This window comes from Fulmarus glacialis, unplaced genomic scaffold (genome assembly GCF_000690835.1).
Source record: "Fulmarus glacialis isolate BGI_N327 unplaced genomic scaffold, ASM69083v1 scaffold38930, whole genome shotgun sequence".
Classification (NCBI taxonomy): domain Eukaryota; kingdom Metazoa; phylum Chordata; class Aves; order Procellariiformes; family Procellariidae; genus Fulmarus; species Fulmarus glacialis.
Window position 1 is genome coordinate 1 of NW_009187786.1, and position 24,938 is coordinate 24,938.

Below are 24,938 nucleotides of genomic sequence, written 5' to 3' on the forward strand. Positions count from 1 at the left end.
CAGGCAGCCGGCCGGGGCCGGTCCTGCCGCCCCAGACCCCCGCGGTGCGGGGTGAGAGCCGCCCGCGTTCCCCAGGGAGAAAGCGAGGGGCGGCACTTCCCTGCGGTGTCACTAGGGGATGCTCCGGGCTCGCTTCTGCGAAGCGCCGTACGTGGTAAGGATGGGGTAAATCTGTGCCAAACCGTGGAATCAACCTGTTTCCTGAAGGCACTTCAACGTCGTTCGTTCACGGGTGGTTTTACAAATACATGTCAACGATCTCACAAAGGGAGTTGTAGCAACAAAAGAAACAGAGGAACCTGTCTGAACACAATTGCTTTTGAAGACAAATTCAACAGGCTAAAAATTACCTACTTTTTCCTGCACTAAACAAATCTCGTATTACTCTTATTCCTCTCAGTAGGATACTCTAATTTACTTTTTCTCATCACCCAGCTATTAAAAGCAAACAAAATGCATTCAGTTGTAAACCTTAAAGAGATCCAAACTCAAGATATTAGATCGTATCTTCCCTCTGAGTAATATATTGGTATCTTGAATTATTTAAATCTTAACTGAGGCAAACACATTAATAGAAAAAGTCACATTTAAAGCATTTATTTTGAAAAATAAAATACAAAAGATCATTGAATTGTAATTGTACATGTAAACTATTAATTTTTTTTTAAATAAAAGACATTTAACAATTTCCACATGTGAATAAAACAAACAACTGTTCCACCAAAAATCTTTTAGGACAAGCACAGACCACTCTTTTGAAAGCTTCATACATTTAAAACCAAACTGCTACAGGAAAAAAAAGTATCTTTGAAGATGGAGTTTTAGAATCAAGACAGAATAGCAATTTCTGAGACAGGCATTGCTTTGCATTTTTTAAAACCTTAAAAAACAGTTGTGCGAGTGTAATACAGTTCTACATTAACATCAGTGATTTTTTTTTTTTTTTTGACAGGTTTACATGCGCTCACAACAACAAAATTTTGAACAAAAACAGTATGAAAGAAATGGGGGAGAAAACTCTGAAAAAAGCAGGCCGTGAGCAGTACACCTCACTGATCTCAGTGGGACAGTCCTTATAAGATCATTTCCATTGAAAGGGCAGCAGTCTTCTAAAGAAAAAGAAAAATAAAAGTTATGTTTGAGCTTTCAATGTAATATTCTGGTTTTATCCCTGACAACATTTTGTAATTACAAATAATGCATAAGTGTAATCACTTATCTCAGTAGGTGAAAAGTCACTGTCAAGACTAACCACAGCCATTAAAAACTTTCCTGTAAGGAATGTGGCTGCCTTTTCCATCATTTATCATTAGAGTTCCTTCTTGGAGCACATTTAGATGTAAAAAAAAAAAAATCTGAATTTCCACTTACATTCAAAATACTTGTGAAAGTGGGCTGCATTTACACGCTGAAGTGTCTCTCTCATTAGAATGTACCAGTGGTAGTTACTGCTGGGACATTAACAATTTGGTTTCTCAGAAACTGGACAGCAGCTTTAGATAGAAATACTGTAGTTTTAAATACATTTTTCAAAGAGGTATGTGGCAAAATGAAGTAGATGTTATAGTCATTTTAACATTGCCTACATGAAAAGATTATGGTTTCTCTACCGATTTCAGAATGAAGACCTGCAATTAATCTTTGGAAAACTTTTATATCCATTATTTCTAATTGGTGCTTTTGGCTATATTTAGGGCTATAGAGTCCTATGTTTATGGCCACATCATAAATATTTATGCTGGGTATATTTGTGTGGCATGTTGCTTTTGGCTATATTTAAACTGGATGCATTTTGTCATCTTTTGTTGTCAAGCTAGAACATTTGATAACACAGTTGACAAGTAAAAATCCTGGATTCATACAGTAAATCTTGCACCATTCGTTCGTTGACTAGTCTGGAATTTACCGAGTTCCCTGCACAATCCTGCCATTGTTAATTCAACAACTAAAATGCAGTTTATTGAAAATACTGGCTATGGGACATAGCAAAAGCAAATTATACAAATCAGCTCATCTTTAGCAGTTTCCTCTGTCTAGAAAGGGCAATTGATTTAAAAACGAAAGACAAGACGATTAAAAGTCATCTTTAAAGTTTCACTATTGTGTTAAAATGGGGACCTGAATCTGTTGTGCAAGTATGCCATAGTGCTGAAAGACACACAGATGCTAAAATGAACAAGAAACTCTGCTGAAGAATGCCTGGACAAGCAGTGATACAGTTTTATCTACTCCTTTCAATTTCAAGTTCTAAAATAGCGCTGACAATCCAATACTGCAAATTGTGATGAGCCACGTAGAACTGCACTATGATTCTCAAAGCACATGAACTATGCTTTGTAGCTCTCACCACTAGGACTTACCTCAATGTGATTTTTACAGATTCTGAATCAAGATCCGTATCTTCATATTTTTCTTACCCAGAATCTTACATGGAGTTACGTAAGTTTAAAAAAATCACCTTAACTAAATCAAGACGAGCAAATGAGCAGGACTGCATACTCTTTTATTACCTTCTGTGCAAGAAATATCCATTGTATCTTCTATTCCATAGGTTCAGTCTGTCAAGTAAATAATTAAAATGAAATTAGCTATTTTACATTAGAGGGAAAAATATCATTATCAGCACCAATGTTTGTCCTCAAAACCATCTAGCTGTTTAGTTACGTTAATTTTATCTTTAGTATAATACTAAAGGAGAACACTATCAGCATCAATTTCAACTCCAGCATCAGTTTTTATGGTTTAAGCAATATTCTCTTACTATTTCACAAAGCTGATTTTTGCTTTTTAGATCATCTTTGTTTACTTTGGATAAATCTGCTCAGAGTTTGGTAAATAATGTCATCGTACCAAGCTAACTGTATAAATCCACCTCCTGAAATTTAGCAGAGTCCCATTCTGAAACCTCCCTATCATACAGATTGAAAGAGGACATTTTACTAATAATAGTGGACCAAGTTCTTTTGATGTATCACAAGATGATTGGAAAATACAAACAGCATAATTTAACTAACAGATACTGTAGGCAGACCAGGGATCATTTCTTTTGCTAGCACACTATCTATACACAGTGTGCTAAATTTTAAAGATAGCTCATCTCCCTGCATTTTCCAGAAATCCTTATCAGCAATATTTAATCTCCTTCTGTTCTGACACACCCTATGCTTGCAGCCATACATGCTGCAACTTTATCTGTAAGGTTGTAGATAATCTCGAAATAACCACAATAATTGCATTTGAAAACATTAGAAATAACTACAGCACACTTTCTCAACACGATTTGCTGACAATAACTTTTAAGCAGCACACATTTAAATAGTTGTCTTGCCGTTAAGCTGCATAGACATTTTGGCCAGCAGTTGAGAGTGAACAATGCTGTGAGCAACAGCACATTTAGCTGCATGGTGCCAGGTTCTTAATGGTTTTCTATTAGCTGAGCACAACTTGCAAAGCATGAGCACTAACTGTTCAAAGGTGAGAGCAGGCAAACATCCAGTAAAAGAGCAAAGCCCACATTAGAGATCACACAAAGATTTATCAGAAAGATTTGGTGTCCACAGCAAAAAGTTATATTCTGAAAACATGAAACACACTACAGCTATTCGACTTTACTGATCCATGTTCATTTTATCTTGCCACGAGACTTCCTTTCTACTGTCTTCTTTGGCTGGAACAAAAGAAACCAATTTTTCTTTTTAATCAATTAATTTTCGTTTCAATGAAAGGAGTAAGTCAAAATACTTTGTCTGCATGTGGTAGATTCTGCTGTGTATTCTTCAATCTCTACATCTAACAAAAGTCATAATCAAAGAGTCTTTTCTCAATACTGGAGATCCCAAGTCAAGAAAGCTTGCGCCTGGTAGGTTTTTTCTTCTTTTAAAAGTAAAACCACTGCAAATTACTTTTGATAGGCTACTTACACTTACATTCTAAATAAACTTCTGTACCGTATGTATCATTAAGGATAGGAAATCAAGTAAAATATAAAGTAATGCAAGCATTGTAAATAACTTGTTTACTTATAGACATTTTACAGGCTTTTTAGAAACCAGGATAGAAGCATATAATCTCTTCCTCTTTTGCTTAAAGTATTGGCATGTTTGGGTACAGTTATGCTGCAAGTTACCATTTCAACATACTGCTCTGCCTACGAACTCTTATTTTTAAACAGCTACGCTAAAGTAGCCCCTCTTGAACAGCATTACCCTGGAAAAATATGATCACATGTGGTCCAAGTGAACCCCCATCAGTAAGGAGATACCTCTTACCCAAAAGGATGAGCTGCTAAACAGAATAAAATGTAAACAAAGAATGATGGTGGCCTCCAGCCCTTGGAAAAGACGAGAGAGGCCTTGCAGGAGACTGAAGGAAGCTCAATGATTGGTATTTCTTGAAAAACACAAAATAGCAGCAACAACAACAACAGTCATGGCTAACTCTGAAGGCTTGGCAACCCACAGCTCCTATTGAAACTGATGGGAGACAAGGGTGCCTCTTGCTCTTGCAAGTTGCAGAGATAAAAAATTCTTGAGGCAGAGCCTCCCTAAAAATTCTGCAATGCTGTACTCCTGTACATATAGGAGGAATTGGAAAAAAAAATAGTTTTCCACTTAGCTTTACTTGAACATACCCTGAGACAGTAACAGTGATGAGTACTTCCTGTTTTTTCTACCAAAGCACAATGTAGAGGGCACTTTAGATGGCATTTAGACATTTACCATCAATTATATAGCCTTCAAAAATTGCTATTTCTAAGAGTCTAGTTGAGCAGCTCTTACCCAAGAAAACACAAACCAACTGCTACATGTTCTACTTATTTCATATGAAATATTTAAACAGTAAAATACACATCGTTTTGTTATTTCTCTGATGAAGGTGAATTAAATTATTTGCTCCTTGTCTAGATCATTTGCCCTGATTTTTCATGGCTAGACTAGCAGAGCCACGTACACTGGTTTTAAGCTTAAATCTGCACGTCTATAGGAGGGAGAATTAATTTCACTACACATTTGGGAAAGAAAAAAGGAAAAAACCCCATACATGCACATAGAAGCCCTTCAGGCTACTGAAATGGAGCACTCCAGCAGGCAGCTCCATGGAACAAGTCCATCCTCTCTGCTCTGTTACCTTCAGGAGACACAGAAGAGCTGCCCAGCAGCAAGGGATGCCATCTTCCAAACTGAACTCCTATGTCCATAAACGGGCTAGTGGTTGCAGCCCAAACCCTCTCCATCATGTCTACATGAGAAAAGGGCATGAGGCTGGAAGTGTGCCTCCTACACATTCACATAGCTGGGGGGGAAGTATCAAGACATCCTGCAGTTTAAGAGAACTCCAGGATAAGGATTTTGCCTTTTCAACTGCTATTGCAAAGGTTAGGTCCCTTAGGTAGCTGATGACAATTAACAGCATTTGAAGGATGCTCTTGCTCTTTTCTGCTCACTTGATTATTAAATCAATACACCATCACTGTCCATGGCTGAATTGCTTGTTTATTTTGCCCAATACAGTGGTATTTCTTTTTAAAAATCTCTCATTACTTATCTCTGCTGTCTATACTATACTTTAAACCTTTCCATGCAAGGCAACAAAAGATAAAGCTTCTCTGCAAGTAACAAACTTTGCAATTTGGTTTACACAAAAGAGAGTCAAACTTTTGAGTTTCACAGCAATATTCAGTCAGCTTGGTTTACAGGCACCATACTATTAACACTGGAGATACACATGCACTGAAGAGAGGCTTGGGACCACCAAGTGCAAGAGCACTGGAGATTCAATCTCATCGACAAGCTAGTCTCTTATAGTCTCTAGTCACCTATTCTCTTATGATCAAAGAGAAAATCAAATTTATGAAGATGAGGTTTATAAAGACTGGTTACATACTAACTTGCCGCTACACCCACAAAAAGGAAACTAATCCAATACTGTACCTGTGGGACTTCTTTAAGAAAGTCAGGAAGCTGAAATTCACCTTTATAGACCTGGAAAAAAACAAAAAACAATGTACTACTCAAAGCTAGCATTCACAACTGTTTAAAATGCTGAAGAGCTTGTTGGGGGGGGACTTCTGGGTTATTAGCATCCAGTAATGCTAAACCAGATCTACCTAAACTGAGAACAACCTATTTGTAAAAGCAAGTTTTATTCATGAGGCTTGGTCGTCCAAAGTAGTTCTATAGCTGTACGCTTGGTCCCAGGCTTGCTCTGTACTCAACACTCTGACCTTGTTTGCATTAAAATGGTAGAACTATGCAACTTGTATTACATTTCAAGCTTGCTCAAATTATTAAGTCCTGTGTAATCCATTCACTATGCTTTTAGAAAAAGATTTTTAACAGGATGATTAAATACTCTAGGAGTGGGTTGCTACACTACATACTTTTTTGAAGTTTATATAACAAATCTGTTGCTTCACATTTTAGCATCTTCAATAAATTAAGTTCCCTTTGGGCTTAATTACAATTTAGAATGAGAAGAGTCTCCATTTAAAGTCTTCTGAAAGAGCTACCTGTCATGATCTCATGGACTGTGTCAGAACTGATATACCAGCCAGACAACAACCAACATTCAGTTCTCTCAAACATTTATGTTTTACAGTTTAAAAACTCAACAAACAAACATCACATAACACAACATTTTCTGATGCATAATAGTATTTGTCATGTACAAAATACGTATCGTTCATGAAAACAGAAGTATCACACCTGAACAACTGATCCCCAACCTTACTATGCTGTCACAGGAAAGTTCTGTTAGTTTTCATATAGTTTATGGAGACAATGCAACTACAAAGTCTGGAAATGTTAGTAACTTAGCTTTCAACTGTGTTAAAATGGTCAACACTCATGGAGTGTCACCATCTCCTTCTATCTTATTTTACATATATCTATCCCTTTATTCTACATATCTAGCTGGTGTAATTTTCAGGTTATAAGAAAGTTAATGTATTTGCTTTAATCCTTAAAGATACACAGATACCATTATAATAGGTACAGATATATTACTAGCAATTTTCCCCAAGTACACCATGTCAGACCTTGAGTCACTTCGCAAACATACTGCGCGAGATCAGACACTTAACTCCTTCCCCCATAGGCTGTAACCACACATCTAAATCCCCGGCTCCTGGAGGGAGAACACAGGGTTGGATAAAGCTTAAGTTTTCCTTTATTATTTTCATACCATTTAGTCATTAATTTGCTTTTCATCTACAGAAATGTACCAAAAAAAAAAATCGGTGGGTTTCCTATACTAATAGACAAAGATTTAATAGCTTCACATAAGAGTACAGGTAAGTTCCACTTACTGGTAGGGCTGTCACAAAGTTACAGCCAGCAACTCCTGTGATTATGAAGTTCTACAACAACTGCAGCTTCATTACCAGCCTGAGTTCATCAGAGTTTGTCACTACCACCATTTCTAATGTTTTAGAGCATAATATTACTTTTGAAACAACATTGTTTGGAGAAAGAGCAACCAATACATATCCTCAAACATACCAACAGCCACACCAAACAAGTGTTTCCACTATTTAGGAAATAAAGAAATAAGGAAATATTAGAAAATAAACTGGCAATTGTCCTTCTCTCTAGAGGATACTTCTTAAAAGCTGTTTGCTTCCAAGATTAAATTGGAATACATTCGGGGGGGGAGGAAGTATTTTGGGATTTTTTGGTTGTTGTTTGTTTGTTTTTGTTTTGTTTGGGTGTTTTGTTTTGTTTTTTCCCAAAAATAAGTATACTTGAAAGGAAGAGTTTTACCACCTACTGAAACAACCGAACACCCTAATGTCATGAGTTCTTTGCAGTCTTGTGTAGCTGTAATCATATAAAAATCAAAAGCCACAAACCTACTTAGAAAAATTCTATAAAGCCATAAAATGGAAATGGGGCTACTCTAAAGCCTCGCTCAGAGTTAGACTCCCTGGTTTGCAAATTGCGTCAAAGGAAGAAGATTCAGGAAGTCAAGGGATGCTTGTTAATAATATCCATTTTCTCCGCTTTCCTATGAATAGATGACGAGAATATAAAGCCGTACTCATTTTGTCAATATACTGCAGTGGCCTCGCACCGCAGCTGAGTCAGCTCAGAATTTCCTGTCTGTAAGACGCCTCACCCCAAAACAGGCCTGCAGCATTAAACCATATGACTCATGTGGAGTGGACTTAGGAGCTGGCAGTTCTCGTTGCTCTTTATCACCAGGCTAAACATATCCAAACAACAAGGCTTCACTAAGTCCCAACATGAGAGTAGGAATTATTATACACACATTGCAGAACTCTCTTCCTTCCGATAGTCCATGTTTTAGATAAAATAGAAAGGCTGATTCAAAATGATAGGCACAGCTCTCATTTATATTCAGCTAGGGGGTACTGTCATTCCCATGGAAACCTTAATGAAAGCCACACTGGTCAAAAATTCAGCATGTGGCTTACTGGAGCCTAGATATACTATAAATATTTATAAAAGAAGGAGAGTATTTCATATTTTCAGCTTTTAACCAAGCCATTAAAATGCAGACTGTCTTCTAGAGCGCAAAAATGGAAGTTACAAATCAACAGTATTATCACATCAAAAAATGCTACAGGACAACCTAGGCAACGTTCACAAGAAAAATCAGTATCTTTTATTAGACTAGTGCTGATGTTGGAAGGAAGAGACAGACTTCTTCACCTTTTCTGGCAAACCACTGCAGTCATTTTCTGGAAATTCTTAAAAACAGTTAATACTGATGATGATGGTACATTGTGACTGGTTCAGAATCAGAGTGACCAAAACCATGTTTGTCTCTCTGGAGGGCTGCTTCTTTCCTTCTCCTGCAATTATGATTTGGTCTAATTTTTATATTATGTATCTATATATATACACTTGTCTGCTCTAAAAACCTTATCATTGTAATGCCCTTTGTAGCAACAGCATTTATTCCTAATAAGCATCAATAGTGGATAGTCAAGGGCACTCATGCATCAGCAATATTAAGAAAAATAATGACACTAATGTCATAGCCTGGAAAGATAAGGGCTTTTGATATTACATTCACGTTAAGTACCGCAATTTACACACCACAATTTACAAAGGCAAATCTAACCAATGACAGGCCCAAGAAGATGCGTCTAGATTAGGTTTAAAAAACACAAGTGTGCCTAAGTTTGGTTCGGAACTGACATTATCTAGAATGCTGGTTTTGTCAAGATTGAGACTGCATATAAACTGGTTTAAAGTAGTTCCAAAACCAGTAAGTGGTCCCTTTTGAATCAAAACCCAGGGATCAACTGCAATCCAGAAATTCTAAAAACAATGACTCCATGTGCAGCCAAAGAAATTAAAAGGTTTCAGATTCAAAATTCTTTTCTGACCAAATTTCTAAGTCTAAACACATTATTCAGAGAGTGGCAGCAAAGAGGCAGAAGGAGGACACTAGAATGATTTCCAGTCTAAGCAAGAATTCAGTAAAATTAAGCAGAAATGGTGTTTACCATTTCTAAGGGAATTATTTTGCAAGTCCAAATGGATTTCCAAAGGGGAGGGGAGGAATCTGAAGTCTATGTCAGTTTGTTTTTCAGGGTTGGCAGTATTCAAGTTGTTCTATTAAAAAAAGCAAAACAAAACACATTCTTATAGCCAAACTAAATGCGTATTATTCTCAAAAAGAGATCAGAAAAGTTTCACATCCAGTTGTCTGAGAAAACCCTTATAAATACACAAGAAAAACTTAAGAACAGAAGTGTAACTCAGAAGTGCAACCTGTAATTCATCTTCATAGAAGATTAAAGCACTCCTTTTCACGCACTTTCAAGCCTGGTTTAGAAAGAGTCACATTATATTTGGTCAGTTCCAGCACACAGAGATAATGGGTCTTTTTGTCTAAAAGTTAGCCTGCAAGTAAGTGTACTTGGGCTTGCTGGATTTTCAAAACATCAAAGTTGCAGAGTACAAAGCTATCGATGTTTAACTGTCAAAAAAAAAGGGGGGTGGGGGGGACACTGGCAAAAGCAGAACAGAGCCCCTTTCTAGAGACAATCCTTTACTGCACAGTACATGGAGGCACCTTCATCTTGCTCTTTCAGACTTTCCTTAACTTTTAAGGCAGCTTACAAGGCTTACACAATTCTTCACCTTTTTGTTGGAACTGCCAAGAAAGGGGACATCGGAGATGTAAATATTTACCCAGTAGGAACAACACAGAGAGCAAGATTTTAGACAGGCCTATGAATGTCTGCCAAAAGACAGCTTGCAACCATACCTAATTTTGTGTTTTGTTTGTTAATAACTCTGTATGCCTTACTAATCATATATATGTATAGTTGGTTTAAAAAAAAAAAAAGAGAAATCAGCACCTCTGGAGAAAAACAATGCAGTTGGGAATCGACATGCTGGAAGAAACACCCACTAAGGAGCGTATTAAACAAATTTAAAGGACACTGAGAAAGCCTGTGCTGTTGGTGGTCACAAGACAGATGAAATAAAAACCGCAATTTTTGTTTCAAATGAGAGAAAATGCCCACAAAGCCAAATGCCTTTATGCTTAACTTAACCAGCATAAATAGAGATGCACAGTCTTGAGTAGCCTGTCATTACAGCATACCTCCACAATTACACATCTTTGACGACACAAGTAATTATTCTCATGCATTAGTATAAATATACTTCGCACCCTTTATCAGAGATTGTTTGTTTCTTTAAAAACTCAAACACAAAGTCTTGAAATCATGACTGTCATGGACGTCTCGACTCTGAACAGCAGGAGACATTTCCTCACAATTTAAAACAGGCACAAAACAGGAGTTAATAAAACTCTTTTTTCTTCTAGATGTTACTGCAGAAAATACCATCGACAGAACACAAAACAGAGATAGATAACGGCTTTCGGATGTGATTAGAAGAATCCACACGTATTTAAACAGTCATGATGAAAACCATAGCTTTTTCTATACAGGTTTGTACACTTCCATCTCTCAATCTCTCCAGGGCAAGGACCATAACTTCATGAAGAAGTTAAAAGAAGTGACTGGAATATGTACTCCAAGCGTACAAATTCATTTAGTGGGAAGTATGTGCCAAAGAAAATCTGATGTAATATCTTACAGATGTGAAAGGAAACCACTTAGCCAATCATAACATAACAATAAGCCAGTTTCTACTGGGCATAAGTCAGAGTCTTGCAGTTATGAGCTGTTCTCCACTTTCGGTATATTCTGTTAAACTGCTGACATACACTTTTACACAGACTGACAATATTGATACAGACATATCAGACACTCTTCTAATGTGGCGTGATTCTACTTTTGTAATTCATCATATAGTGATTGGGCTACCAGTTCAGACAGCTTAATTATTTGCATTTTCTGCATCATTTGCAGATGAAAACTCCTTTTAGTTACAGGATGTTATTTTCCTTTATGTTCCGCATGTAGAATTTGTTAAAACTCTAGGGGGAAAAAAAAAAGTAGTCAGTTCTGTATCTGTAAGGAAGGGACCCTTGCAATCATAATAAAATGCACAGATCAGCAACAGACTTACAAGAAAACCACAAGATAGCACAATTCTGCAGTCACTGAGTAACTAAAGGTTGCCTCTGGAGGAGGTCACATGCAGAGATCTGCTGAACAGTGCAACACTATTCAGACCTTGTTCTCTCTGCTCTGTGTTCCTTAACCAAGACAAGGTAAAGTGTCATAAAAGATAATGTTGTCAGGCCTAACATAAAACAGATAACAAAGCCATTTAACATTTTGTTTATTTAAAACATCAGAAATGTTATACTTGTATTAGATTTGTACTCCACCAGTGCAGATACTGCCAGAGATATCTTATTGCATAACACCACATAGCACTTGGAGACCAACATAAGAAGAGATGAAGTTAGCTTTATGCTCTGTTACTTCCTAAAACAAAACCAGAACTAAGATGACAAAGTACAAACACTGGTTGCATCTTACTATTTTTGTGCTCTATTACAGGAGCACGGAAAACCAACCTAACCATTTTGGTGTCCTAGGCAGGTAACATTAAAGTGAAAAAAATCCAAGTTTAGCAGAGAGCATTGTCTTCCTTGCATTACCTACAAGCACATAGAAACTTTAATTCGAGCATTGTACTTCACCTGGTGAGAATCATCATTTTGTTTCCAGACTGAAGAAAAAAAAAAATATTTAATCTGTACATATTCAAGTCACCGGCAGGGGGACAGAAAAGAAGAAAAAGAAAAACAAGAACAGGACTTAACTGCTTAGAAAGCTTGGGGAAGCTAATATTTTGCACCACACTAGCCATTCCTTTCCATTTTTCTCCATTGCTAGCCCTTGGTTTAAGCACCCTTACCCTGTCAGTTCTTACCTTCAGGACTAACAGCAGCAGCTTTCAAATTGCTGAACAGTATTTTCACTGTTGAGTATAAGTAGTTGAGTATAATTTGTTGTCTTTTCCAAGAAGTGATAGATTTTGCTCAGAGCAGTTAGTGCAGTGTGGTATAAATGCAGTTCTACAAGCAGCATTTAAGCACGTTTTAGAACAAAGACATCGTGCAGTTTAAAGTTTGGGATCTTTTTAAATTATCTTCTACAACTGGGCAATACACAGACTTCTAGTCATAAAATACTGAACTGTCTGCATTCAAAAGCGGCTTTCTGGCTATGAGCATCCTGACCAATTTTCGTATTTTCATTCCACTTATCTTTATGATTTTGTAAGTACGGTATAAAAATGCTTTTAATCATACAAAAGAACTCCTCTCCATAACAAGAACTGACTTGTTTGTTTTTTAACATATCTGATAGCAGTGAACCAGATGACACAGTGTTGTTCCATCTTTAGGTGGAGCCAGAATCTCCCCTGCCAGGAATTTCAGTGGTGTTGGGCTTCCACCCTGTTGTTGCAACTTCCACAATCAATTTAAGCCAGCATTACATAAACCCCACAAAACTGAAAAACTCTCCCCCTCAAAACCACACAAAACAAAAATAAAATTTAAAAAAAAAAAAAAAAATCAGTTCTTCCCCCTTGCTATTGCTTTCTGTTTGCCAGACGGGCAACTTCCTCCATCTGAAGTGCTAGCTCACGCCATTTTAAATGGACTAAGAAACTACGACACTATTGGAGTAGCAAGCGTCAGATAATTCAACATTATTTTAAGTTAGCCACTCTAAGGTGTTACTATACTAACACAACACAGTTCAGCTTTAAAAGTCTAAACTTTTTCAATCTGTTTTCAATGACTAAAATTTGAGTTCTGTGCTTAAAGTTTTCAGAGACCACAAATACACATATAACAGAACAGCTTCCAAACACAAAGTGCACAACAAACAGTTACATGTAATATTCATAGTTACATATAGATTCTTATTATATACTAAAGAGTAACTCTGGGAAGATTTTATTTGGACAGCTTCATCTCCAACAGTATACCCAGTACAAAACTCTGTGAAAGACTATCCCAGGTGAAGAAATTTTAAAAGGTAACAAGAACAAAAGTAGTGCTACAGTAATTTACAAATTCACCAGCTAAGAGTATGCAATAACACACTTAACCTGTCAAGTTCCAGTTCCTAAAGGCTGGAAAAATCTAAATCAAGAAATTTTTTTTTTTTTTTTTTAAATAAATGCCCTCTTCTCCAAGCTGTAGCAGCAAGAAATAAATTAGCATAGGTTCATAGAAGAGAAGGGGAAACCCACGGGGCAGCATCCCTGCTGGGCAAAACTAACACATCACAGTTCCCTCTCTCTCTCCCTCTCTCTCCTTCCTCCTCTCTGCCAAGTTTTCCCAAACACCTTAAAGCATTTTGGAGTATCTGTCCCCCATCCCCAAATAAAAACAAAATGAAGCTGTGGGGAAAACAAAACAAAGCATTTTTCAGAAGTGAGTCAGCTCCCACTGATCCCCAACCAGAACACTAGTTATTTCAAAACTTACTTGTTTTAAGGCCAAGCTCAGTGGCCAGCATTTTGGCAATTTACTAAACAAGATAGACGATGGCCTGGAAGCCTGGCACTTCTAGAGAGGGTGATGAACCTGCTGCCCTAAGACTTAGGCAACCTAAGCAGCAAACTGGTCTGGGAGTTGGGAAGCCTTAAATCTTGAAACCCTAGGAAGTCAGGACATGAATGTTTCCATAGTCACAGAGAAAGACAGAGGACCCAATGGTCTGAGCAGGGATTTGCTGGGAACCAGCTGGGAGGAAACAAAGCAAAGTGACTGGGGAGGAATTCAAGCCACCCGAATGCAAACTCGAACACTGATTTGAGTCATCGTTTTAAATGGCTCCTTGGGGTACACGACATTTTGAAAGCCCCATGTTTCTCCATTTTCAAAAGGCATATTTTAAGTTGTGAAGATTAGCCATCTTTAATCCTTGTGCTTTTTTGGATTTTAGTCTTAATTTAGGACATCTCCCTCATTTTATCTATACAAATCATAAATGCAAAAGTAATTTTGTTAAAGAACAAGTGACTAGGAAAATATATACAGGGTACTACAATAAATAAAATTAAAATCCTATCTTGGGCTGTAAGTAAAACTATTAAATTAAAATAGCAGTCAAAATATTAACAAGTGTTCCATATGCTTGCAATATTTGGATCAGCTATTATAACAGTAACCTCAAGTTTTTCACAGCTGTTTTTAACATTAGTAAACAAACTAATTATGCTTCAAAGAAAACTTGTGAAAAAGCTTCAAACTTTAGCATTTTAAAATTAGACTTTAATTTTTTAAAATGTGTGCTTGGGGCTTTGTTTGTTACCTGAATTTTTCTCTTGCATCTTGAACTGAAATAGATTTCAAGAAGCTACCCAACAGTAAGCAACTGAAATCCATACAACCTTTACAACTCGGACTGAGCTTGCGATGCACAGGTAGAGGCCTCAGAAAGGTGACCATACTGTAAAAACTTATTTAAATTCTATCAGTAAGAGATAACCAACCTTAAATTATTGCACTACAATACAAATTTGGATCCGAGTCACTGTTTTATAGTATGTACGGGTAGGTGCATGAGGATTTTGTTTTCAAGGCGCCATGAAGTAGTATTGAACATTTTTTTTTTTTTTTTAAAGGGGTTGAATTGAGTGCAGAAAAGTTAGTTTGTTTGTAAGCCTTTTAAAACAGTAAGTACCGGGAAACCTATAAAATGCTAACCCTACCAGAAAAACTACCCCTACCAGAAAAGGTGGATTATCTTTTCCATGCTGAACTAACAACTATTAAAATAGTCAACTTGCCATCCTTTAATACATTGATCAACTGTCTAATGAAAGTTTCCCAGGGAGGGCTTCTAAAGAAATAATGCAAAAATGTTTAGAGACTTCACAAAAAGCGATTTATTTTCTTCATTAGTATCTAGCCCATCAGCATACCAACCAGTTTTTGTAATATTGGAAGGCTAGTGGAAGACAGTCCTTTTAAATTGTTTAATTCAATTTTTCCAATGATTACTTTGCTGCTACAGCAAAAGTCACCTTCTTTTAATAAAGTATACATTCTCAAAAAAACAGAAGTAAAGAGTTAATCATTCTTATTTCAAACAATGCTAATGAGCTTTTCAATGGATACCTCCAGGGATAAACAGCTGTATAGCCTAACTACTCGAATTCCAACAACATTAAATTCAGACTAAAATCCTTAAGTTTAGGTTAATCAGCACCAGACTTTCCTCCATCTTTTGTTTGTTCTACAAAGGGCAGCAAAGAATTGGAAAATCTGACATTTTTATCATCGTGGGCCATTTTCCATGGGTCACTTTTCAAATTCTACCAAGTATTTGGGGTGCAAGTTTGTGACAGAGCTTCTGCCAACCCCCAGGCAAGAAAGCTAGCTTTTTTCCAACCCTAACTAGTTCCCCAACTATCTGGAAGATTCTCAAGAGGTTCAGCTACATACACCAAAGAACACAGCTCAAGTCTGGGCTTGGCGTAAAGGAAGATGAACCAAATTGAAGACAAACAGCAGGAGCCAGACTTTCAGTGCTCAAGGTCCTGCAGAATTCTTCCTTCTTCCCCCCACAGCAAGGAAAACATATTGCTAAGTATCAAAAGGTATTAGAAACAGACTTTAAAAAACCCAAACAAATCACAAGACTGTTCCACTCTACAGTTCACATCCATTTGGTCAGTAATTAAACACACAAAAATGCCTTACCCTCCTTGTGTTTTCCACAACTTTTTGATCTGGCTTTCCATAATTTGGTGGATTAGCATATGGATCATAGCCCAGTTTTGCTAGCATGGGTGCAATCACTGGCATATCTTGCAGGACATCAGCAGGTATCTTTCCAACCCACTTTGACAATGCTTCCACATTGACTGGCTTGATTACTTGGTCAGTAGATCTTTCAACTCTGTGGAGGGAGAAAGAAAGGTTATGTTTTGCACTCCAACCAACACTTGCTTCTTCACTAGCATTAAGACTTTTAGCTTGTTTTGTTGGGGTTTTTTCCTCCTTCTTTCTCTCTCAAAATTTAATGTTTCTACAGAGCTGATGGGAAGTGAAGTTTTACTACATAAGGCTAAAATGAGAATAACTAGTACAACATTCATGCATGCTTTCTGGCTTAGGCTTTCACACAGAATGTGCCGAAGCAAGTTTTTTACATTAAGACCGCAGTGAAAGCCAAAGAGCTGCTAAGTGAAAAGTATGCACACCTACATATAAAGCTGTTTTCCTACTGGCTTATTCCCACATTTGCTGTTTCATTGTCTTAAATGCTCTTAAAAGTTGTATTCTAAATTAAAATCCATGTGCCATTTATCTTCTGTGACTAAATTTTTTTTTTTTTTTTTTTTAAAATAAGAGACAGACCTATGGTAATGACAGAAAGATATAGACTGCAATAACATTTTTCATAACCATTCCTTTTACTGATTGAGTGTTTGGTCATTACACAGTTCTTAAAGAAAGGCAAGTGCATAATCATATGCAGTGTCATATGTACGATATGTAGAAAACAGTTGATTTAATCAACAGTCCTAAAGTCACTTTCATTCTTGCACCTAGATTTTGTTGGTTACTTTTTAAAGTAAGAATCACTGTTTTTCCACGTTTCTTTTACATTAGAAGACATACAACTTCTTTACTGTGTTTATTTCTGAAACAGGCCAGCAGGACTCAGAACAGGCCGAGTAATTTAAAACTCTCCAGACTTTCTTCTGAACTCGAAAAAGTGCACATGCATTTTGGATGTCAAGGCTCATCTTTCTTTTAAGGCAGGTTAAAGATCAGATCTGTATATACAAGATGCCTAAAGGAATATTTACATCTGCATTGCAAGTAATACCATAAGGTATGTCACTATATCAGTAGTTCCTGCTGGCTGGCTAAACCTGCCTGAAACCTGATGCTGAGCATACAGCTGTCACATCCCTTTGCAGCTGTCATCCTTCTCGGGCCTTATTTACATCACATGGAATTTTGATCTCAAAAAGCTTTACCACCCAGAAAACAAAATTGTTACACTTGAAAGTAACAGTACAAAGGATAACACCAGTACCTCATCTACACGAGATAAAGAATGAGAACACTGAGATTCAAATTAATTCTCAAGCAGCTAACTCTTCAGGGTTATACAGTGGGTAGAATATGAGAAAACATCTTCTGAGAAAAATAGATGGAAGTTTCCTGAAATATTCCCATAGTTTCTGAGACCAGAAGCCTAAGCTGAAGTCAAATTGCTCTCAAGACTGACATCAGTCAACTTACAAGAGGAACAAGTTTGATTACAGTTATCTAATTAACCTCATGAGTCTAAGAAGAGGCTGAAGCATTGCTGCACATTAGACAAACATTAAATCAATAGTAAGAGGCATCCCATTCAGATGCATACTGTACTGTGCAATGAAAGCCTTAAATTACAAACTATGCATGCATGTCTGCCAGTCATTAACTCAATTTGATCTTAACACCAGTCTTTACCTTGTTACTCTCTTTTACTTGTCATCATAGCTAAAATTCTTCCAGGACAGAGGAAGGAAGTTAGTCATACCATGCTGGAAGGTCAGTAACTTAAGTACTTTAAACGCAAACAACAAAAAACAAATCAGACAGGGAAATGGTCACCCATGGGAAAGCTGTCTTGGCAAGCAGAGCCTTCACAGATTGCTGCAAAAGGTGTTTAACAGAAGCTGATGAGTAAGCACCTGACAAACAAAAAACTGTTAGACAACCCCCAGAATTTTCAGCCTTACTCTCTTCAACCATTTTCAGTAGCTCAAACCGAAGGCAGGAACTCAGACAAGGATTTGGGACCAGGGAGTTGTGACTGAATTTCAGCCTTCCTGAAGGCTATTGGCCTGAGATCACAAGCGTGTAGAGCAAACTAAAAAGTCTGGACATTGCCTTTTTGATCCTTCTAATTAGAAGATGAGCATTTGACTTCACATGAAATTAGCTGTTACGAGTTGAGTTTCAGAAGTTCAAAGTGGTAAGGCAGACGACAAAGCACCACAACAGTCAGGAGTCTGTAGAACCATGGTGGGTGGGACCCTCAAGAAAAATTTATCACTAGGTGTTCGAAAACTGTAAGATTTATGGTCCTCTCCCTCTCAGACAGAGCCAGCCAAGCCCAAAATCCCTTCACCAGAACCAGGTAATGGGCTTGGCTAGTAGTTTATTAGAACCCCAAAACAATGGGTGCTATACATCAATTAGGACCTAAATTAGTACACACATGAATACCTCATCCTGAAGTAAAAGCATATTTAAAACGTGTATGTTTTGCCCCACTGTCACTTTACTCTTTGGTAACAATAAGCTCAGCATGAAACATTTCCTGGTGATTAATAGCTGGCAAGAGATAAGCATTTAGCAGCTCCTAGGCACCGATTCAAAAATATACTAGACCACATTTGGTCTTCTGTTTAAATCCTTTTCTGTCCTTTGAGTTAAGGTGGGAAGAAAAGTAAAACACAATTTATGGGAAAGATTCTTCAGAACAAAGAACATCTGAGGAGTCTTAGGGAAGACAGAGAGGGGATAGGAGGAAAAAACAACCCCAAAATCCAAACAAAGCAAAACAAGGAAACACACCAAGTCTTGCCAAATTTGATTATGTATGCATATGGCAAATGCTGCCTGGTCAATGCTTCCAGGCTCCACTGCAAAACCGCAGAACAGTTTCAGCTTTGAAAGCAGCTGGTAGCATGCAACAGAGGACTAACCCCAAATACTTCTACATCCATACTAGAATCAAATGAAAGGTATGTATTAAAAATAGTATATTCTGAAGTAATTTTGCCTAGACAGCTATTTTCATAATAAGCCTAATAAAAATTGCTATAAAAGGGCTGACATTTCTTTGCATCAGCGGTGACCACAGCTGTTTTCAGTTAGGAGGCAAATGCCAGAGCTATATTAACAATACTAGTTATAGCATGTAGTCCAGCCATAATACATTCCTTGAGCAGCCACGTTGGCAATTACTTCAAACCACAGGTTTCACACTACTACAAATGTGTGGTGCACATCCTTAAAACCCTTGCAGTGTTCCTCCTTGCAGCTGGATAAAAAACAAAATAAGGGGCAAAAATACTAAGTAAAACAGAAAACAGTGAGGCTAGGGCTGCATGAGCAACAGAAAAAGCAGGGATTACTACGCAAATGCAAGAGAAGAGAATAAGGCAGCCAACAGTTTCCTCAAATCAAGCAGCCAGAGGAACAGACAAAGTCAGAATCTTAAATACAGACTGTCTAGTATCTAATATTGCTATTAACAGACTATTGTGTAAGAGTTTGAGTCTGGAATAAGAGAAAAATTGAGTCAGCTTGCTGCCTGAAGAATTCTGCAAGCCACTGGGTGGCTAGCTCATCTCTGAAAGAGAAACAGCCTGCACACACAATTTAACTCTATATACAACTGAAAATAAAACACCTTACACTGATCTAGAGCCTCATTCATCTGACACAGATTTCATTTGACGGAGTTAATTTTGATTTCAGATGAGTTACAAATATATTCTTAAACATTCACTTTCTGTTACCAGGTAATAACATCATTATAAAGATGTTCTAGCAATACTGTGATCTCTTTGCAAAGTGTTTTTAAGTATTTCAAGACAACAAACGTGCCAGATTTCTTTTCAAAAACCCTCTAACAGTTAAAAGACCTCCAGGCATCTTATGTTGGACCTGACTTGAGCAGGCGTCATGCCTCTGAAGTGGATACTGAGCCTGTCCGAAAGTCTTAAAGGTGAGTGGAAGAAGTCTTTACGCAGTATCACAGCCTTTGCATATTATAACCATTGTTCATTCTTTGACTTCAGAGGTTTTCTACCCTACCTAATACTTTGCAGACAGCTAGCGAAATAATTTTATCTAGATCTTCATACTCTCCCTACTACGCTACAGAGGCTAGGCCTATGTGATGGTATCTTTTAAATGAACATCACATTTCAATACACATGATTTGGTACTTGTGATATCCTCCTCCTGCCCGTAAAAACTGTAATATAATTTGAGTGTTCTGATTTTAATATACTATTATGAAACAGCCTGAAGCACTTGGTGCCAGGCATGTGGTAAATTAAAGCTCTGTGAGAAGACAGAATTGTAATAGACTGCAGTGTTTTGAATTTCCTTAGATTATCTCTGGAGTGATCTTCAGCACCCTTTGGATAGTCAGGTGGGAGAAAGCTACTAATCAGAATATGGAGCTCCACTGCTCCAGACTCTGTTGTTTCAGCTGAAAGATGACAGTATTCGCTCTGTGAAGTAGAGAGCACTCTCCTGTAAGCCTGAAGAGAAATTCTAAGTCATAAGAGAACAACATGGGTTAGAACCTGATCCAGAACTTAACAGCCACGCACACCCGAGGCCATAAAGAATTTTGCTGCAGCTGAGAACAAGCCAAATGCAACTTGACAGAAGGAAAACGAAGTGTAACGCAAGGTGTATTTTGTTTAGCTGTCAAAATTTGACAAGCTAACTGTGGCAGACTCTTAAAGTTCTTAGTAAACTACCTAGCAAGCACCTTTTAAAGAGTAATTTTTCTGGGCAAGGACCCCCTAGACAGGCAGCCGACCCTGTCCACAGCACTCTGCTGCACACGAGAGGGCAGTGAGGAGCAGGGGATGCCAAAAGCAGGTGGTTTTAATTGGTACAAGGAAATAAAATAGGGGAATCTCAAACTCCCCCTGCACAATTTCAATTAGTATCATATAAATACACAAAACAGACATCCAAGCTAGAGAATTTCATATTAACTGTTTTTTCCTGCAGCCCTCGAAAGACTGAGTCACTGAAATCATTATCAAATTATAAAGGTCTCTTGCAACTGAAAAACAAATCTCGCCATATATTTCAAGGGTATTTGATTAGATAAACACCACAGACATAACACTAATAAACCATTCTTTTTCCACTATTGCCAAAGCCTTCTGAAATAATAAATTACTTTCACATATAAAAGCATAAAGAATTCCGTGAACAGATTGAATTGAGGGTCACAAGAATACTTCCATACTCATCTGTCTTAAATTTGAAAGTTTGATTAAAAAATAATCATGAAGCCACATCTTACTTTCAACAATCCATTTTCTTAGTTTTTAGAGACGTGAACAAGTATTCTCAACTCCTCACATCCCATTCCACCAGATTAGCAAGAAATATTACTTGAAACTGTATGAATTCAGTAAGGCTACTGAGTTTTATACTAATTTTTAAAAATGCTAATCTGGAAGCTGCAAGGTAGTAATATTTTACTAGAAATGCATTATGCATAGTTATTTTTACAGGACACTTAACAGAACTTGGCGATCACCTATTTATATCAGTAAAAGCAAGTTTGCTCCCCCCTTAGCTGCCACTGTGAAGCAGTAACATGATACAGGTAACTACAGGGAAGTTCACATACAGATACAGCTTGCAGAGACATACAACAGCACACTGCTTCAGATTAACAATATCAGAAGGCTTCAATCTGCTAATGAACAATACTGCAAAAAAAAGGTTGAGATGCCTTCTTGATAGCTCTGTGAACACAGTGGCGGTGGCTGTGTTTCTTCAGTGGGAATGGTGATGTGAAACCTCCAGATTTTAAATTTATAACTATTATCTGAGTTTTAAGTTCCCTTTATAGCCACTGACTAATAATACTATGATTTGCTTTAAATCATATTCCCCCCAATATATTAGAAAATCCACACAGTCACTTCCCTAGGCATTAAATAAACAAAATCTCCCAATTTTTATTTCTCAAAACTGTAGTTTTAAAGAAATGAAATCACTCTGTATTCAACAGTTTGACATGTCTCTACCCAGCCCACCTTGCTTGCTGTGCAAGGTGCCTCCAATACTCAGAAGCACTTGGCCAGTGATGAATATTCAGAAAACAGAAGCCAAGGAATTTAACTGGGCATGCCTTGCTGCTGGAATAGGGCTTTTTAACCAATATTTTAGAAACTTAAACAAGACAATCTGGTAGATGTATCTGTCAGAAAAAAAGGAAGAAGATCGATTCAAACATTCACACCTTTCCCCCCCATAAAGACTAACCAGCTTCCATATCTCAGAAGCTCCACTGTAAATAATGGCCAAGAAATCAAAAAGAGTAGTTTACCTGGAGAATTAACTAGCGCTTTTTTTTTTCTTTCACAATACCTATCTAGGTTTTCTAAACGGAGCTGGATTTCGGTTTCTGAAAGTAGCTAAGTCAGGTGCACAGATGGCATTGACAGAATGCTGAGAGATTTGCTTACAAGAAGGTTAATTTTATTCAAAATCCTTGTCCTTTTAGGAGCACATGCCAACAGAAAAGCACGCCAATTCTGCTTTCTATTTTGTTGGAACAGTTTCTCGAGTTTCCTGGAAGAGTATGTTCTTGGCAAATATAACTCAAAGGCCATTCTTGCATTGACAACAATACTTAAGTTCCTGAAATCAAACGGGTGATCTTGCTAGGATGAATAACACTAGTCTAGATAAAACAGTCCAGCTTTATTTTGGGGCACAGGGAAAAGCAAAGCTATATTAGAAGAAAGGCTGATACTGGACATCCAAATTCAAATTAGACTGACCATTGATTAAAAGTTCGTTCATATGCTCCATACACATATATTAGCAGGACAATTGTTTAGCAGGAACAATCTGAGATTGAAAATTGTTAGTTAACAGTCATTCTTACTTTCCAGACAATCTGCATCATAAATCAGCAAAAATCTGCATCAGACAATCTGCATCATAAATCAGCTTCCTGAGACATCATTAACTACTTAAAAACTGAAACCAAGTTATGACTAGTCTTTTATATGCAAAATGTACTATTTTACCTCTTAGAACAACACAAGATAAAGGAGCAATGCTCATACTCACTTTGAAAGAGAAACACCCCCTGCTTTTCCAATCATTTCTTCATGGTGCAGCACTGCTTGGTTCCATGGTATGCGAAGAAACTGTAAGAGAGTTCTCATCCATCTTTCAGGATGCAATACGAGTTGTTCGTAATGTACCAGCATACACCTTTCAAAACCAACCTCCATACACTGGTTATACATAGTTTCTATAGCACGATTCCACTTGGTCAAGCAGTCCCTGTAGCTGTTAAGGTCAAACCCAGCTATTGTGACTTTTCTAGATATCATGGAATGCACAGATGCACGACCATCCCGTACCATTAGAAGAAATTTGGCATTGGGGAAAATTCTAGCAAGATAAGTTAAGGATTTTAAAGCAAAAGGATCTTTGTTACACAAATATGGAGCAGGCTCTCCATGTTTCACAATGATTTCCAATAAAAATGCTTGCATGGCTGAGTCCAGAACCTCATCTGTGACTCCAGCTTCATCCAGTCGGATCTTCTCTTTGCTTGATCTAGCCCACATCTGCTTAACTGCCAGAATTCGCGGGATTACCCTTGTCTCTTCTCCACATCGAATATCCGGATGGGCATCAAGCATGGCACGCATTAAGGTAGTGCCACTTCGAGGTACTCCTCCAATAAATATTAAAGGCATGTCTTTGTTGTAAGCAAAGGTTTTGTTTGCATTTACATTGGAAGCAGTTCTTATTGTGCTTCTCACGCTTTCCATCCTCACAGGCTGGCTGCGTTCTTCTATTCGATGGTGACACTCCATAGCATGTTGGCCCAAATAAAACACTGTCACTGAACTGATCACCAGACATGCCAATAGCAAGTTCTGTTTGAGTTTTCCAACCATTTTGATAAAGACTGTCACTTCAAAATAAAGAGACCTTCTATTTCAAATTATCTTCTAATTCACAGGCCATGGGAATCCTAATCCAAAGTAAATTAAGGTCTGGCGAGGGGGGGGAAAAAAAAAAAAAATTTAGAACTTTGTTAAGAACTATTACGATAAATCAACAACAGAAATACCTGACAGCATTCAATAAAACTATTATCTCCTGATGTTGCGTTAAGACCAGTAAATGCAAAGTCTAAACACAATCATCCCATAATAAAAAGCCTTTTTGTTTACCCATAGAAGCAACACAAAACATAACAAGATTCATTACTACAATTACTATTTACATAGAAGTTCTCTGGTACATTTTAACAACATATTTGAAAGAATTCTACCATCGGATAGCTACTGTTAAACTTCACAGTCAAGCAAAGACATCATTTATATGGGACTCTATACATTAAAAAAGTAATTATTAAGAAACCACTCTTCTTTACTTGAGGTTTTACAACAAAAAAAGACAAAAAAAATGACCCCTCTGAGCCAGAGTCACCTAGATAAAACAAACGAACAAGACACCCCACACAAATCCCGTTAGAAATCACAGAAGAATTTAACTATTAGAGTAACTCCGGCTTGCTGAATTGACGGTAGCAGTATCCTGCTCATTCTCACATTTTCACGAAACTACATTATCTCCTGTGTTGCTTGAAATGCTCTATTTTCTTCACAGGATACGAGATGATAGTAAAAGATGTTTCACAGTTACATATCAACATTGTCAGTGTCCAATTTTTGATCAAGGCCTTTAAGCAA

The 24,938-nt window shown here is 37.4% G+C and overlaps 1 protein-coding gene across 2 annotated transcripts; it reads right to left on the reverse strand.

The window, feature by feature from the left end:
- Positions 1 to 948: 948 nt before the first annotated feature.
- TPST1 (tyrosylprotein sulfotransferase 1) lies at positions 949 to 24,232 on the reverse strand. 2 transcript variants are annotated; one of them, XM_009576296.1, is made up of 6 exons: positions 23,293 to 24,232; positions 16,132 to 16,330; positions 5,931 to 5,981; positions 3,592 to 3,667; positions 2,511 to 2,558; positions 949 to 1,109 (listed from the first exon to the last, which is right to left on the reverse strand). In XM_009576296.1, exons 1-4 carry the CDS (start codon positions 24,135 to 24,137, stop codon positions 3,623 to 3,625), a joined length of 1,140 nt encoding a protein of 379 aa, XP_009574591.1. In that variant the 5' UTR covers positions 24,138 to 24,232; the 3' UTR covers positions 949 to 1,109; positions 2,511 to 2,558; positions 3,592 to 3,622. The 2 variants fall into 2 exon arrangements, with proteins under 2 accessions (XP_009574591.1, XP_009574599.1); XM_009576304.1 differs by lacking the exon at positions 3,592 to 3,667 and having other exon boundaries at positions 982 to 1,109.
- Positions 24,233 to 24,938: the final 706 nt, after the last annotated feature.